Source organism: Struthio camelus, chromosome 6, assembly GCF_040807025.1.
Source record: "Struthio camelus isolate bStrCam1 chromosome 6, bStrCam1.hap1, whole genome shotgun sequence".
Lineage (NCBI taxonomy): Eukaryota > Metazoa > Chordata > Aves > Struthioniformes > Struthionidae > Struthio > Struthio camelus.
Genome location: NC_090947.1, coordinates 12,260,420 through 12,276,385, shown reverse-complemented (window position 1 = coordinate 12,276,385; position 15,966 = coordinate 12,260,420). Strand labels below are relative to the sequence as shown.

The 15,966-nt window shown below is 39.3% G+C and overlaps 1 protein-coding gene across 4 annotated transcripts in view; it reads right to left on the bottom strand.

The window, feature by feature from the left end:
• The window catches only part of HECW2 (HECT, C2 and WW domain containing E3 ubiquitin protein ligase 2), a 222,182-nt gene that overhangs the window by 45,736 nt on the left and 160,480 nt on the right, over window positions 1-15,966 (bottom strand). For all 4 annotated transcript variants that reach the window (XM_068948246.1, XM_068948245.1, XM_068948247.1 and 1 more), the window contains 6 exons: window positions 14,406-14,506; window positions 11,995-13,320; window positions 10,134-10,229; window positions 5,255-5,405; window positions 4,762-4,865; window positions 955-1,079 (listed from right to left, as the gene is read on the bottom strand). In XM_068948246.1, the coding sequence (XP_068804347.1) occupies window positions 955-1,079; window positions 4,762-4,865; window positions 5,255-5,405; window positions 10,134-10,229; window positions 11,995-13,320; window positions 14,406-14,506 (1,903 nt within the window). The remainder of the gene's footprint in view (window positions 1-954; window positions 1,080-4,761; window positions 4,866-5,254; window positions 5,406-10,133; window positions 10,230-11,994; window positions 13,321-14,405; window positions 14,507-15,966) is intronic.

Below are 15,966 nucleotides of genomic sequence, written 5' to 3'. Positions count from 1 at the left end.
AACTAATCTCCTCAAAAAAAACCCACACACACAGCCAACCAAAACCCAGGTCTTTGTCTCAGGATCAGTAATAGAGTCTTGACAGGAATGAAGACATGGGCCCACCGATTGCACTGTGCTGCTATTTAAAACATTCTCTCTGTGCCCTCACCTCTCCTCCTAGAGGTCTTATCTACTTCTGCATTATTTCAGGTATTAAAGATAAAGCTGTACAGGCCAAGTAGAATTATTCAGAAACACACAAGCATATACATATATCTCAAAACTAAACTGCCAGTGACCAGTAGTTTGAAGAACAGTGAATTATTAACAAGTGTGCTTGCAGACAACATATTATTCATTTCACTACTACTTTTTACACTGTAAACCCTGCTATGCAGAGGAAAATAGACATTGAAACAAATAACTATGTAGGAAGGAAGACTAAAGAACAGGGAAAACAGAAAAGGAAAATAAATATTAAGGTATCTTTTTATTCAACGATCTCTCTAATGCACTTAGATATAAAACAGGCAAATTTGGGGGTACAAATCATTGCATGAGCAGCAAAGTGACCTTAAAAAATAGCCATCATCTTCATTTTCAGAATCGTCCCTGACCCTCTGCAGCAGACAGTTAAGAAACCCATTCCTTCAAGAAACAGATGAGTGCAGTATCGTAAGAAAGATGAAGAGCTGAGTCAAGAATAAAAACTGTAGGAAGCTGTAACATCAACCAGGATATCTCTGATGGTCCATCAACTGTAAGGAATGCTGATGAGCATTTGAATTCATCCAGCCTCCCTAGGTACCACCAAATATCTTAGTACAAAACACAGAGAAACATCTTCGTATATAAGACATCCATATTTATAAATACACTCAGATTCACACACACCTCTCTCTCTCTCTATATATATATACACATACACGTATATATTTGAGAAAGCCTCTCATCTGTGCGCACTGTACTCACAGGGTTAGAATGCAGCACTGTAAAGAACTCTGGGCTGATAAGGAATTTCACGGGGGGAGACTGGAGCAATAAAGTAAGTCTGGACCTGGAGGTAGAGTGAGGCAGCACATTCTCTCTTCGAAAATCTAACAGCAAAGTGAATGACAAAGACGTCTAGTAATAAGCATTAACAAAACATCACTGCAAACAACTATATTGATTTCAATCATACAAGCAAGAAAACCCCTGGGTAGACATTTATATCAGGCTTATTAAGTATTCTCCAGAAGTGTATTGGAAATTCTTCTAGCACCGCACTGAAGTTCCTGGAAATATCAGGATTCATGAGTATAACAACATTTATTCATTGCTTTTGGTCTTCCATCACTAAAAATAAATTAATTCCTAATTACTTGGGATACCAAGCACATGCCCGTGTACAGAATGTCAGAAGGCCCCTGTGGCAACTCTGTACTTGCTGTACTGTAGCTGTACACAGACAATAGTATTTTTTTTTAAATGCTGACCAATGCACGTAGAAGTCACCGCACATTTTAAAATGTTTCATTCCTCCTCTTAAGAAAGGCAAATCACTGCTAGCAACACAGCCCTGATCCTGATACAGTATTTAAGCAGCTTACACAAGTAAGAAAAGGGTTGCCAAGGAGTACTGCTCTGTTTCAACTTTCAGTAAGTATTTGGGTCCTCTCTTAGCAACTATTGAAGGGCATTGATTTTTCAATAGAATCAGGAATCGAAAGATATTAAGCATAATATATGGAACTATGAAAACATACAGGATATTTGGATGCATCTTTTAAAGTAAATGAAAATTTGTAAATTCAGACTAGGTCTGCAGTGATTTTACTCTAAAATGCACACCATCTTCTACATTTCATAGGTTCTGCCTTTTACATATCACAGTATTTGCATGCTTCTCCATCAACATAGAAGAGTCTACTAATTAATCTCAAATGAGCATTAACCATGCAGAACACAGCTACTACGGACACAACAAAACAATAATCCACAGGCAGAGAAAGAGGAAGGAAAGAGACTGAATTAATCTCTAACCTGACGGAAAAAGAGAGAATCAAAAAGAAAAAAAAAAAAAGAAGAGGAGGAAAACACAGAAAGAAGAGTGAAATGTTAAATACAGATTGGTAAAGTTTATAGAAAAAAAGAGGGGTGAGGGAAATAAGTATGCTATTTGAGATGAATGACATTCTAAGCATTAAATGAAACCAGAAAATGGAACAGTAATAAGAAGAGGAACAGTAATTGAAAAAGAGGATTTTTAGAGTCACTTCTCATACGATACAGGCCCAAAATCTCCCATAGGCGGCATGTCTCTGGAGTGACAGCAATGTAGCATAAAGAGCCCTGAAGCTATGCCTGAATTCTCGGGCCGGGAGTGTCTTGCAGCTCCCAGGACCAGGCATGCGTTGCAGCTGCATTCCGACTCTATATTGGTAAAAGACTAGGGTGTATATCGCTCACTTCTCACGCCCTGCTTTGGAAAGAAGCTGTGGCATGCTGCAGATACGGTCTACTGTCAGTGTCTGGGTAACCTGGAAACCAGAGGATGTCTTCAGATGGGTTTGTCCGGCAGCTTAGAGGCTTCTGAATTAAATTTACGAAAGCCTTATTCAGCTGAAATTGCTGATTAGGGTTTAGTTTGAATTTGCTTTAAACTGATTTAAGAGCACAACCAGCCATCCAGCGGCTTCTGCACAGGCCCAGACAAGTACACACACACAAAAAGGCGGCGGCTAAGGTAGAAAGGAAGTATAAAAGGGACACTTAGCTAAATCGCAAGTCCTTCAATGACTCGAAGCTCAAGAAAGAGCGGCATCGCATGGGTATGAGGTTAACTTAGGAAAGAGGATTATAAGAGAATATCAAGAGAACCTGGAGACAAAGTCAAAGTGCAGAAAGAGACAACTATGCAAAGAACTGGATGGGTAACAAATTTCCTTTATAAATGTATTAGTAAGTTAGTAGTAGGAAGATGACCAACGAAAGAACTGCTTAGTGAGAGAGAAAAGTAGTAATGAGGCTGAACTCATTTAATAAAAAAGAAAAAAGAAGGTTTTTTTTTTTTTTTACCCTTCAATCTTCATTCAAAAGGTTAACACTGATCAGACAACCAGAACAACTAAATAACAGCAGGAGAAAGAGAAGAACTCAGGCCTAGAACAAGTAAAGAGCAAGTTAAAGATTGTTGTGTAAATGAGAGATTTTCAAACCCTTTGGGCCTGATGAAGTATACTCTAGAATACTTACGAAACTAGGCAAAGCAATCTCAGAGAAATCAGTGGTTACTTCTGAAATCTGACGGAGCTCTCAGAAGACCAGAAACAAGATAAATACTACATCTATCTTTAAGAATAGGTTAAAAAAAAGATGAAGGAAACTAAAGACAAGTCAGCATATCTTCTACTCCCACACAGACACATGAACAAATCATCAAACTCTTTAATGCACTTAGAAGACAGAAAGGTCAAAAAACAAAAATATTTGGGTTTTATGATGAATAAATCATAGCAAACTAACATAATTCTCTTCTACTGTGGGGAGTGATCAGAAGGCCATACATTTTGGAATTAATAGGGCCCTTAACGCTGTTTTCCCTGATATTCTCATAATCATGCTGGAGGAGAAAACAGATGAAACTACCTGGAGAGAGGTATGCAGCAGTTTGTGAAACTGTACTGAAGAGTAGTTACACCCTTTTTATTTAACAGAAATAACTCATATCAAATGATGTTCCCCTGAGATCTGTCTAGGTCTGGTCTGATTTCTGTATTCTCATCAATCACTGGATAAAGAAGAAAAAATGTGCAGACGGTACGAACTAGAAGAAGCTGCAGCACTTGGAGGGTAGGATTAACATTGAAAACCATAGTGACAAATTAGAAAAGCGCAAAGACCTGCCTGCAGGTAGGGATAATCAACTGTATAAACACAAGATCAAAAACAAACAACTAAGGTGAAGATCTGTACAAAAAAGATCTGGGCCTGATTTCATTGGATCAAAGATTGAACGCTTGTGGTTAGTGTCAAACTATCAGGAAAAAAAGTAATAACTATATACGAATGTGTAAGAACGAGTGTTGTACATAAGACATACGAAGTAAAATTTCCAGTCTCCTCAATGCAATACAGTTGTAGCTTTATTTAATTTTCCAAAACATCTTTCAGGAGCTTTCGGACTAATTGAAGACAGTCCCGGGTAGATCAACAAAAAAGCAGAGGTCTAAAAACACAGTGCACGAGGAAAGACCAGGAAGTAATAGATTTAAGAATACTTTTTAAGAAAAAGGACAGCAGATTGCCTAGTGGGGTTACAGAATGCAAAATCACTTGGATGCACAAAGAAATAAGAGAAGATTTCTATTTAAGGACAGGTTAGACAACATTTGCCAAGATGAGCTATACCTGAACCACGCATTCAGTAAGGAGACAAAACAGATGACTGCCCAAAGTCCCTTCTCGTCCTATATTCTACAATTCTGAAATGCAACAGTAGAGTCAAACCATTTGTATCCCAGACCACGCAATTTTTATACTCCCTCTCTGCAACCGTCCTGCCTATATTTTACTAAATCAGACTCTGACAGAAAAAGGCTCCAAATCTCACATTTACCTCTTCAGCATGACCAACAGGCTCAGCCATAATCTCCAAAAGCTAGACAGCAATGAAAATAAACGGTGATATGGATTTTCAGGGACTGAAAGTAGGTTCTGCCTTACATCCCTCTCATTAAATCATCCACAAGCTGAGTGCTCCTTTTAGAGTGGGACTTTTTTTATTTTTATTTTTACCTGCATTAGCATGGTGAAAGTCCGTTTCCTCTCCAGCTCCATCCATGGCATTTGTGTGCTCTTCAGGCCTGTCGTTAGTCATTGTTCTTCGGATGCTCTGGTACCTAGGGTTAGAAGACTGGACTTTATACATCTAGTACATAGTACTTATGATCCAGTTCTGGCTCCAAGGGATTCTAATAATGAAGTTAGGCTTGCCTATCTTTTTTCCCATATAGGTTAATATACATTAATCTCCCTAATTTCTGCATTAATAGCCTTTTGTGGTCTGAATTTCTGACAACCATTATCAGTTTTTGTTAGTCACGTAGCTGTTGAACACAGGTGGAATACGAACACTTTAGAAGCCAACACACAACCTAAAAGGGGCAGACACAAAAATACATATGGCCAGCTGCAGTAGCAACTGGGACCCAGTCTTCATACTCAACTGCACCATGGGGAACATAGTTTTACAACCACACAATTCACAAGCAACAATAGAAAATCTTACCGGCGATTCAGCTGTTCCATTTGCTGGATGGAATTTGACCTCTGGAGAATCTGCGGGGCTGGGGGGGCTGTGGGTCGCTGCCACGTTGTTGTCCTGTTCACATGGTCCACATAAAAAATCCGTCCGTGGCTGTCAATTCGAGCCTCCCAATCTGAATAGCAATAAAATACTGTGAACTATGGAGGGGTTGGGGCTTATACATTTATGTTTTTGGCTTTGTTGCTTTTGTAACTGAATCTATTGTTTCGGGTTTCTATTTCTCCTCTACAGGATGATTTCAGCACAGAACTTTCTCACTGATGGGCTGAAAAACACTGTTTTTCCCTGATTTTATCCCATAAATCAAATCCCCCATCATAGGCAGTTTCTATGGAATTCACATCTAATAGACTATAGAAATAAATAGAAATGATCCCCCATTAAGCACTGACCGTCCAGAAAAAACAATTCAGGACACTTAAGTTTTATTCTCTTGGCCTAAATTATGCCAAGACAATCTCTGAGGCTTATCCCAGTGCAAAAGGCCAATGGCTACATACTAAAAAACCTACAAAGCTTTACGCTTCCCATTGTTTTTCTCAGCTAATAGTAACAATAATAAAACACTTCCCAACACTCCCCTTAGATGCTGCATGTACCTACGTTAAAGGTAAGCAGATCTGTTAAAGATGATAGACAATTTTAGTGATCATACACTTAGAATGGCAGATTCTGCAAATATCATAGCAAATTCAACCTTTTCAAATTCAAATTGCAAGTAGGAGCTATAATGGTGTCCACTAGTTTTGAAAAACAAAGTGCAGCTAGCATTAGAAGTCTAGCATTAACCGTAACATCTTTTGATCTCCTACAACTACAGTGTCTTAAGACAGACCAGAACGTGACATCTTGGTACCATAATCTGCTACAAAATACCACTGTGTTTATTGATAGTACCCTATGTACGGCCAAGTAGAAAGAAAAGACAGCAGCATGAGATCATCTGAGTACAATAATCTTTCTCTGTCCATATCACACAGGTTCTCTGGCCCCTTCTCACAGTGCAGAATAAAAGCTGCCCTTCTGCCCTGGCCGGTAGTTCCTGAACGTTAGGGAATTGTTGCAGAAGTCAGTAAAGCTGACCATTACACACCACTCGCCCTTGACTTTTCACAGCCACCATTTTATACTTTACAGACTGTGTTGCACAATAGCCTCCCGAGCAACAAGGCGGTCCTGTGGAGACAGCAGTTACTGGCACTGCGGCAGGGGCAACCATTGAGCACAAACCAAGGCGCTGGCACCGCTTTCCCAACCACTTTTCAGTGCTCAGTGGAACTAGGTACACGCAGCACAACAAAGCATTAGTTGGTAAGCAATTTGGGCCAGCAGCACTGCCTTCCGAGTCAGCTACATAATGAGCAAGATACCAGGGCAGTGATCATGGCTGGGGGCTAAAAAGGGTATTTTCTACAAAAGAACCTGATCAGACAGGATCTGATTTCTTGGGCATGAGCAACTGAAGAAAACATGCAAATCATTTACGATGCCAGCTGAAAAACTACCTCTCAGAACCCAAAAGTTTTCTACAAGACACCTCTATGTTCATGTCTAGATGGAAACATCAGTCCCTCTATTACAATTTAAAAGACCACTGGCTAGCAACCAACTCTAAATGACTGCAGCTCCTCAAGAAAAGAGAACATAAAAATATCTTGACAGCAGCGAAACAGAACTAAATAATTCTGCTGTGAAGCATTTAATACTGACAGCCTTAAAACCTCAGGCTTTGTTACTGTGTGCATTATGACTTCTGTCGACTCTTGGAGGCAGCCAAGTGGCTCACCACATTACGCTGTAGGGGCTGGGTTGAGTCACAAAGAGGGCAGAAAGGAAGGTTTTGAAATAAACTGAATGTGTCATCCCCGCAAGACAGCTGTATGTTTTAGCTGGCCATAATACAAATCACTCTTCCATCTTTATGCTGCACAATTAAAACCGTTTACTAGTGTCTACAGCATTATTAGTGTGCACAAGGGCTATGCAGTAAATAAACCCAGAGGAAAAAAATAAAAAGCAACACAACTCACAACAGCAACAAAGAGAGCTGATTAAAGGAACAAATTCCAATATCCCTTGAGGAAAAGAGTATTTTGATGTCTTCCAAATCTGGACAAAAATCCAAAATTTTGAAATATATTGTCAATTAAAAATAAAAATTCAAAACAAACACAGTTTTATCAATGCAAAAGTTATGGTTTGATTACTGTATTTGCTATTCAAAATATAGCACATTTCAAAGTTATTCTAACCAAAAAACATGCAATTGTTATCGCTAAAAAACAAACGTTTCAATGTTTCAACATCCTCTGAAAATGGTTTCCAATTTTTTTCCTAAAGAAAAAAAAGATTGAAATAGATGCTCCTGTGCAAAACTCCCGTTTCCAAAAAAGCAGCAACTTCTGCTGAAATCCAAAACGTACTATCTTCTGGTGAACCAAAAATTCTCACTCAAAACATTTAATCAGAGCTTGTAATAAACCAGAAGTATTCTGGGCAAGTATAGAATTGTCCATTGTAAAAATACACGGAATGTCTTTTTTAAATAAAAAAAAAGAAAAATAGTTTAAATTTGTGAGTTCGTTACTTTGTTGATGTCAAACCCTTAGACATCGTATGTTTATTGAGATTTTTCAAATTCTGACACATAGTCACCATTTCTGCTATGTGATCTTGACTCAGAGAAGCATTTTCGTCTTCAATCAATGCTAAACACGCAAGTTTAAACACTTGAGCGGTGACTTCTAAAGTTGCAAGCACCTGCATCACTGTTGTCACAGAGAAGGATTATCTTCTGCTACTCATCCTGGTCAAATGTGTTACAAAGAACCTCATTTTCAAAAACTTGAAAGTGATGAATTGCAAAATTGTAATTAACTGAGGTTGTTCAGTCAAGCTGTTCTGATCTGTTGACTTTCCCCTAGGAACACAGCAATTAGAGCAGAGCATAAACTGCATGTTGTGAAGTTGCATGCTGTAGGCAGACATACTAGATGAATATTTCAGTTCTCCCTCATGTTCTTTAACTTAACCTACACAAAACTGAAAGAAATAAGCCTACTTTTCTTTCTCTGTCTCAGAGTCTGATGAAACAAGGAACAGAATACAATCCAGATTATGCAGAAATTACAATCTATAACTCAAAATCAAATTCTAAATGTTTTTTCTGATGTTACACTATAAAAATGGTTACATATCCAAAGTAAGAGTTTCACAGAGAAAAACTAAATCTAGGTAAGAATTAGTATTTAAGATTTTATTCACATTAGCAGACAAATGGCATTGGCATTAGGCCATAAACATGGCGTTAGGCTTTGATTTTATGCCTGTGTGTGACTCTCTCAAATCCCAGTAAGTCACAGAGATGTTGGAAGGCCACACAGCCAAACCTTTTTGACTAACATTCCAAGACTTCTGTGACTTCTTCCAAGTAGCTATTATAGGGCATAGTTTGCTTCTGAAACCCAAAAGGCTCCTGAAACCCATGTATAAACCGTTGTCCTCTAAAAGCCATCTGTATGCATTTTTAACTTATTACACCTTACGGGTTTTTAATTTATTACACCTGATCTCTGAGTATTTCCCATAACATTCTGTCTTTTTCAGTAAGAAAAGTGATAAAAAATAAAAATGAAGCATATTTCTCCCAGGCATAATTTGTAAAAAGCAATACTAGTTTTCTGAGGCGGTAGTTAGTGAACTTTGGGATCTGTGAACAGATCTAAGCTGTTATACAAACTGCTTATTACCAAAACAGCAGGAAGTAAAGTCTTCCCATCACCCTGGCATTTCAATAGATAGTTATATCTGTGTTCTGACACCAGGGTCCCTTCAATTTCCTTCTTTAATTACAAATTAAACACAATCACATTCCACACAGCAAAACTGGAATCTATTCATTTTACATTAAATATCTGAACTCCTGACTCCTTTAAAATAATACAGCTTTGCCACTGACTTCAGTGGGTCTGAATTTCACTCACTGCATTCCCTTCTGCTAATGATCACAGCCTTCAAAACCGTTATTTGTTCCTAAAGCAGTAAGGTACACTAAATTAGGAGCGGTATAGGCTAGACTAACGGAAGCTAATAATGGGCCCGCCTAGGAATTTTTTAAACATAATGTTTCTCTATTAGCTGTGCAACTTTTTTTTTTTTTTTGGTCCTTTCTTTACATATCTAATACTGGTTAGAGTATCACTGCTTCAGGTTTAGCCTAGGGCATCTGTCCAACAACTGGGAACGATATATTTTCTATATGTATTAGCAAAACAGAAAATGACTATTTTCAGCCAATTGAGGAGCATCCAACAATTGCTTATACTCAGGTTTATTTTATACTCAAAGTCTTGACTCTGTCTCAGGAAAAAAAAAGGCAGATAAACACAGACATCTTTCATGTAATCTGCGGAAAGGAGACAGAAAGACAATATATATCTCTTTGTAAATCACCACCATACGTGAAGTATTCATAGCTTTCAGAGCGCTTGATGTGTTTCCCTCAGAGTGCCTCATGCAGCCTCCTCCTCACCTCCCTACTCATGTGCAGTGCATGCCGAAGAGGCAGCATCGTTCCTCCCTATTTCTCTGCAAATTTCACTTATAAAGTCTGTATACATCAGGTATAAATTTCATTAACACATGCTGATAGTTTGCAGATACTGCACAATGCTTTTTACAAAACAACCCTAGACTTCATCATCATTCCTTACGGAGAGCTTCTCAGTTGTCCATTTTCCGTTCTCATAAACAAACAAACAAACAAACAAACAAACGTAATGAGATCTCAGTACTGAGATCTAAGCAGCCCATACCCCAATTAAAGTATGAAGAAACTCACTTGGTGGTAGAGCCTCATCCACTCTCTGGTACCGGCTAACATCCTGACGTACTGAAGGCAGCGACCTCAAGGGCTGATGGCCGTTGGCTTGAGCACCTAGAATCAAAACGCCCATGAATTACTTTTCAATCAGCGTGGGGAAGCCCCAGGAGTTCTCTCTAAAGTGAGTAAGAGGTGTTAAATCTTCTGTACAACTACCACATTTTAGGATACTCCTAATACTCATCTGGCTTTTCAGGCAAAACAAGTTAAGTCTATGGTTTAGGCAAAGGCTAATACTCTCCACTCTTAATCCTGAAACCGTCACCTTTTGGGACACGCTGCAACCTTCTACGACCAAGAGAACCTGAGGCACAGAAACAGCAGCGTGTGCCTGAACCACGGCCTAGCAAGGGACAAAGCTCTGGGTGATCACTGCAGAAACCCGCTGCAAGAGGCAAAGGTGAAATTCCAATGACCTTCCTTGCTGCAGCTACGCTGATCTGCAAAACGTGATGCAATGTGACACCTACTAAAAAGGTCCCTTAATGTCTAGAAAAATCATGTAAAGGAATTTATTGACAGGATTTTAATAAGGAATATCAGAATTATGCTTTCTAAATCAAAGAGCTGTTTATGAAGGAAACAAATAAAAAGACTTAATTTCCCCCCCCTCCCAGACAAAAGCTTATGACTACAACCAATACAGAAGTAAACAGCATTCCTCAAACTAAGTCAGTAAGTAATTTCTCTACAAAAATTTGCACTTTGCTTCATAAAGTACACACCCAGTAGGCTGAAAGTATAGATACGCTGTACCCCCAGTCCCTTTGGATAAAACAACAGACAATAAGATCTGCCCCATATTTCCATGATTTAAGCAGGAACAGATTTTTCTTTTCTTTTTTTTTTTTTTTAAACAGACTATAGACTATTGTTCCCTGAGATTTCTGGTGCAATTTGGCACTCTCAAAATTGAAAAAATAATTTGCTCTTCAGGATTATTTGTTTATTTTCAATAAACTTTTATGGCAGAGATTATTTACTATAAATGTATCCGGAACAGAATGAACTTCAAGGACAGAGAAATGATCCCAAACTTCAGAAACATTATCAACAAGGTGCATCCCACAATCCTACTTGATTGCACCCACTTGACAACATCCAGTTCAATCCCTGAAGAAAGGGAACGATGGACTCCATTGTGACACGTGCTTGGAATGATCTATTGTGGACACATTTCTATTTTCAGTGAACTTAGTGACACAAAATTCTCAACTTATAAAATAATTGTACAACTAGTGAAAATTTTTATATGGCTAACACAAGTAATTCATTCCTCTCCTCTCATGGCTCCAGCTGTGCTAGGATGCGTCTATATAGATGAGGAACTGGAAAAGATAGGCTAATCGGCCTGAAGTGCAACCAACAACTGATTCTTTTTCCCTTTTTTTTGCTAAAACATATATGTATTTTCTTCACCCCACAAACAATCCAAAGAAAAGTCAAATATAAATTCTTTTTTGTATTTTACAGTTTCTAGATTTTGTTTTTCCCCTCATTACCTTTTTGATTAACCAAAAGGGTAATACTGCAGAATTCTTCACCATTCTCACTACTCTCTCAAAAATTAAATTTTTCCAATTTCAAAATAAACACATCTTAGATATGTTGGTTTTGAAAAAGAATTTTCTCTTCTCTCTTTAAAATCCCCCAGAGTCTCCTGAACAAAGAAATAAACCTCAAGGGAACCAAAAAATCTCGAAAGATAATGACAATTGAGAGACTAAGGTTTTTATTTGCAGTCTTTCATTTTTTAAATAATTTTCAACGGCTGCAGAAAGGGCAGGCCACTTCAGAAAGCGCCTCCTGCAGATGTTACCTCCAGTAGCTCCTTCAACTTCTGCTGTGGCACCCTCGCAAGCTGCTTGGGCTCCTTCATTTTCTTCATCCTGAGACTGGCTATTGGCAGCTGCCGCCTGCAGGCCACTTCTTCTTTGCCAAATTTCTTCTGCTTCCTCTTGGTCTTGCAATATACCTGCATCAGCCTCCTGTACCTCCTCCTGAGGTACCTGGACTGCAGGCAAAGAGCCAGAAGTACTTGTAGAGTCCTGTGTGTCAGCAGCAGCCTCAATTCTAGCCACATCAGTGGCACAAGCTGCCTCTTCCTCTTCCTGAGAAGAAAAGGCTGGAGTCTCAGGAAACCTGGCACTTTCAAAAGAACATCGCATTTCAACTGAGGAACGTCGCACAGTCACGCTTTCATTGCAAGAACTGTCTGCCCCTTCCGCATCGCTCTCCCCTTCTGGCCTGGTACTAGCCTCACTGACACTTTCTGTGCGAGCAGGATCACTCTGCTCAGTTTCTGATGACACCTGGGAAGGCTCAGACCCTTGATCAATGGATTCTGTTTCACTAGCACCTCTTCTGCTCCCAGCAGCAGCATCAGGAGCTCCTGAGTCCGCACTGCTAGGAGGTTGCTCTGCCTCTTGAGCAGCACACAACTCACTGCCAGGCTGTTCTGCTGGCGTTTCACTTTGAGAGCCTTGTGGGCTTTCACGTGATGGTTGAAAATCTTGGAGAGTCTCTTGCTGGTCATCAGTCGATTGCAAAGGAGCTTCAGAGGCTGAAGCGTTTTCATTCTCTGCAGGCCCTTGCATTACCTGATCTGATGAGTAACTTGAACCATTTCTTTCAACACTTCTTGTAGCACCATTAAGCATTACTAAACCACCATCATCTTCCAAGGAAGACGGAAAACCCAGCTCTTGATGTAGCTCATGCTCTTCTTCATCCGAGTCAATGTGAAGCATAGCATTAAGTCTTGTGTCAGTAGGGAAGCTGCTCCTCAGTTTCGGGGATGCTCCAAGGGGACGCTCACCACAGGCAGATGTACCAGATCTGGGATGATTACTGTGTTCTATTGCATCCAGATAGTCATTCAGTGAGTCCTGGCGACCCCTGGTAGGGGATGATCTTGAAGCAGTGGAGGTTAACTCATCCTGGTCTGTTTCCAGAGTTGTACTAGTCCTTAAAGGGTGTCTGGGGATTGCTTCTCCAGAAGATTCCTCGAGGACTGGCCCGTTGGAACACACCGTAGACGTATCGTGATGTCCTGCTGGCACATCCTCGTCATCAGAGGGGCTCCCCAAGTCTCCATTGACAGAGTTCACTCCCAGCAAAGTGCCCACGGTTTCTGGTGAAGCATCTGCAGAAAAACATGAGGAATGACATGAGGAATTACAAATTGCATGCAGATACAAACTCTATCCACAACTGTTGTAAGTTAGTTTACAGGACATTTTCACCGTAAAGAATGGGAATTCACCTAAGAAAGATCATTCTGTACTAAGTATGTCATAGCAATAAATATAAAAGGGAAATGAAAGTAAGCCATCTCATTTGAGAGAGGGAATAATTCCCCACATGGGGTTTAAAGACACAGAGTTGAATAATCCAGCTGTAAGTGTCTGTACATCTGTGCAAGAAATTTAGAAATGAAATCAGCAAACCAGAATGGCTGGCAACCAACATGCTTTAATACAAGAGTGTTTTTTATTGGTGACAGAGCAAAAATTAATGAGATACAGGATCACATGGCTACAAACAAGGCAAGGAAAGCTGCATAAAGTTAAAAGATAGGGCAATATATCACTACTAGAAAGATTTTAACACGTCCAATGAAGTAGAATGTAAGTACATGAAGACCTAAAAAGACATACAGTATGTCATTGACGTGCAACTATAGTAGCAATGTTCTGCTTCTTGCCTTCAGGACAGGAAAAAAGGGGAAATAAAAGATCTGCCTAATGGAAATTTGTATTCTCCTAACCATAGCAGATATTCTCAGTTCTGAGCAGGACAGAGTCCTGTAAAAGGGGGAAGCGACAGCTTGATCTGCATGCATGGTAGCAGAGGAAGGGAGCAAGGGTGAAATCTCACTTGCAACTTTTTATCTCAGCTGAAGGTAGCCACTGCATGTGTCACAGAGCGATCAGAAATAATGAATCAGATTATGTAATCGACCTCATGAAATGAGAATAATAAGCACATTCATTTAAAATATAACTAATAAAAGAGAAGAACAAAAGGATAAGTACAGGTATTTTAGCAACAGCATCTCCAACACAGCATTTGGAATACCTGAAATTTGATTCCTGCTAGAAAAGTCTGTAACAGAGGCACTGTACACAAATGAGAATTACTTACCATAGAAAATCCTAGAAAGAGAAATACCATCAAAATTATCTCTATACACCTATCTAAAGACCCAGATCACTGACAAATTCTCACCTTCATGAACAGAAGATGTGATTTCCACTTTGAACTGGAGATATCCACTTACATGATCAGCTGGAAGCCTTCTACCAAGATTATAGCTGAGAATCTGGTCTCTGCAAAAACAAAGATATTGGTCTTTATAATTTTAACCGTTTCATTTTTCCAATATTTTATATCAGATATTCTTATCAGATAGAGTCAGCATGCACTACTCTTGCACTCTTAAAATTAGCCTCATATTCTGGCTTGTATGGAGAAGGATGAAAACCAGCAATGCCCTAAAATACCATTAATTAACAGATAAAATAGCCTGACGCACTACTTTTTATCATTTCCAAATATAGACTGTGCCACAGAAATTCTCATACATCCCCAGACTTGTTCTTAATTCCAAAAGAAACAAAGCTGTAAAGGAACCCTTTTCCCCTACCTCCTCCCTCCCTTAAATGAAAACATTTATATTTTGTAATTAACAAAAGCTTTTCATTTTTGAAAACATTGTGCCCCCTTGTGGCTTTTACTGTATACAAAATTCCTAGCTATTTTTTTTTCCACTTTCAGTAAAGCACTCACCACCCCTCTGCCTAAACACATTCCTGTGTAGCAAAGCTTTTAAAGCTTGGATTTAACTTCCAATATGTGCTTATATTTTATTGAATTCAGTGGGACTCAGACTTGATTACGCACTTGTATCAGCTTGGGACTTAGGATACGATCCTAGGCTATACATTCTTATTAGGCACAGCCAGAATCCAGAGCCCACGCTTCCCTCCAGCTCAGCTGAGACAGCTGAGGGGAAGGGAGAGTCTTCTTGAAAACCTTCCCGGGAAATTATCACTACTTATGCAAATACATTTATACTGGAATAAACATTTCTTCTCTACTGGGACCATTCTTACTGCAATATGAATGACATAAATGAAAATGATTCATTGTAAGCAAAGTTGTGCAAGGTAATTATGCGAACAAGCGGCAGCAGTTTGCATCCAAACATTAGCTTTTAGTGAAAAAAGTCCTGAGTAGACAACCTAAGACAAAGCAGGCTCCTCAGGATGCTCTAGAGACCACAGTGCAAATTACTGCAGTACTGTTTGCGGTATCTGTGTCATAGACTCATCGCTCCGTACTCCAGTTACAATTCTTCAGCTAGACGTGGGGTGTCCTCAGAAGATTGCCATCTGAGATTTCCACAGGTCTGTATAAGCTTTACATTACTCTAGGCCTATCGAGATTAGAGCAGGCCATGAAATGAATAATGCCTACTCTGGGTTTAGTGAATCAATACTAGAAAATATCATGCACAAGCATGAGAATGAACTATAAAATTCAAAGCCGCTTGGCCATTTCACTATGCAAACTTGTGAGCTCTTCTGACAGCTAAATTTACGCCTGAATTCTAGCGCAATCTATCTGAAGAATGGCTGGTTCCAGACTTCACCTTTTCATTAATACTAATCATTAATACAAGGAGGGGCAATTTAAGTGCATGGTATACTAATTTTCGGATTTCATTCATGCAATCTTTTCAAGTTTACGCTTTAGCCTGTCCCAGCAGAGGGTTTCAGTTGTCCTT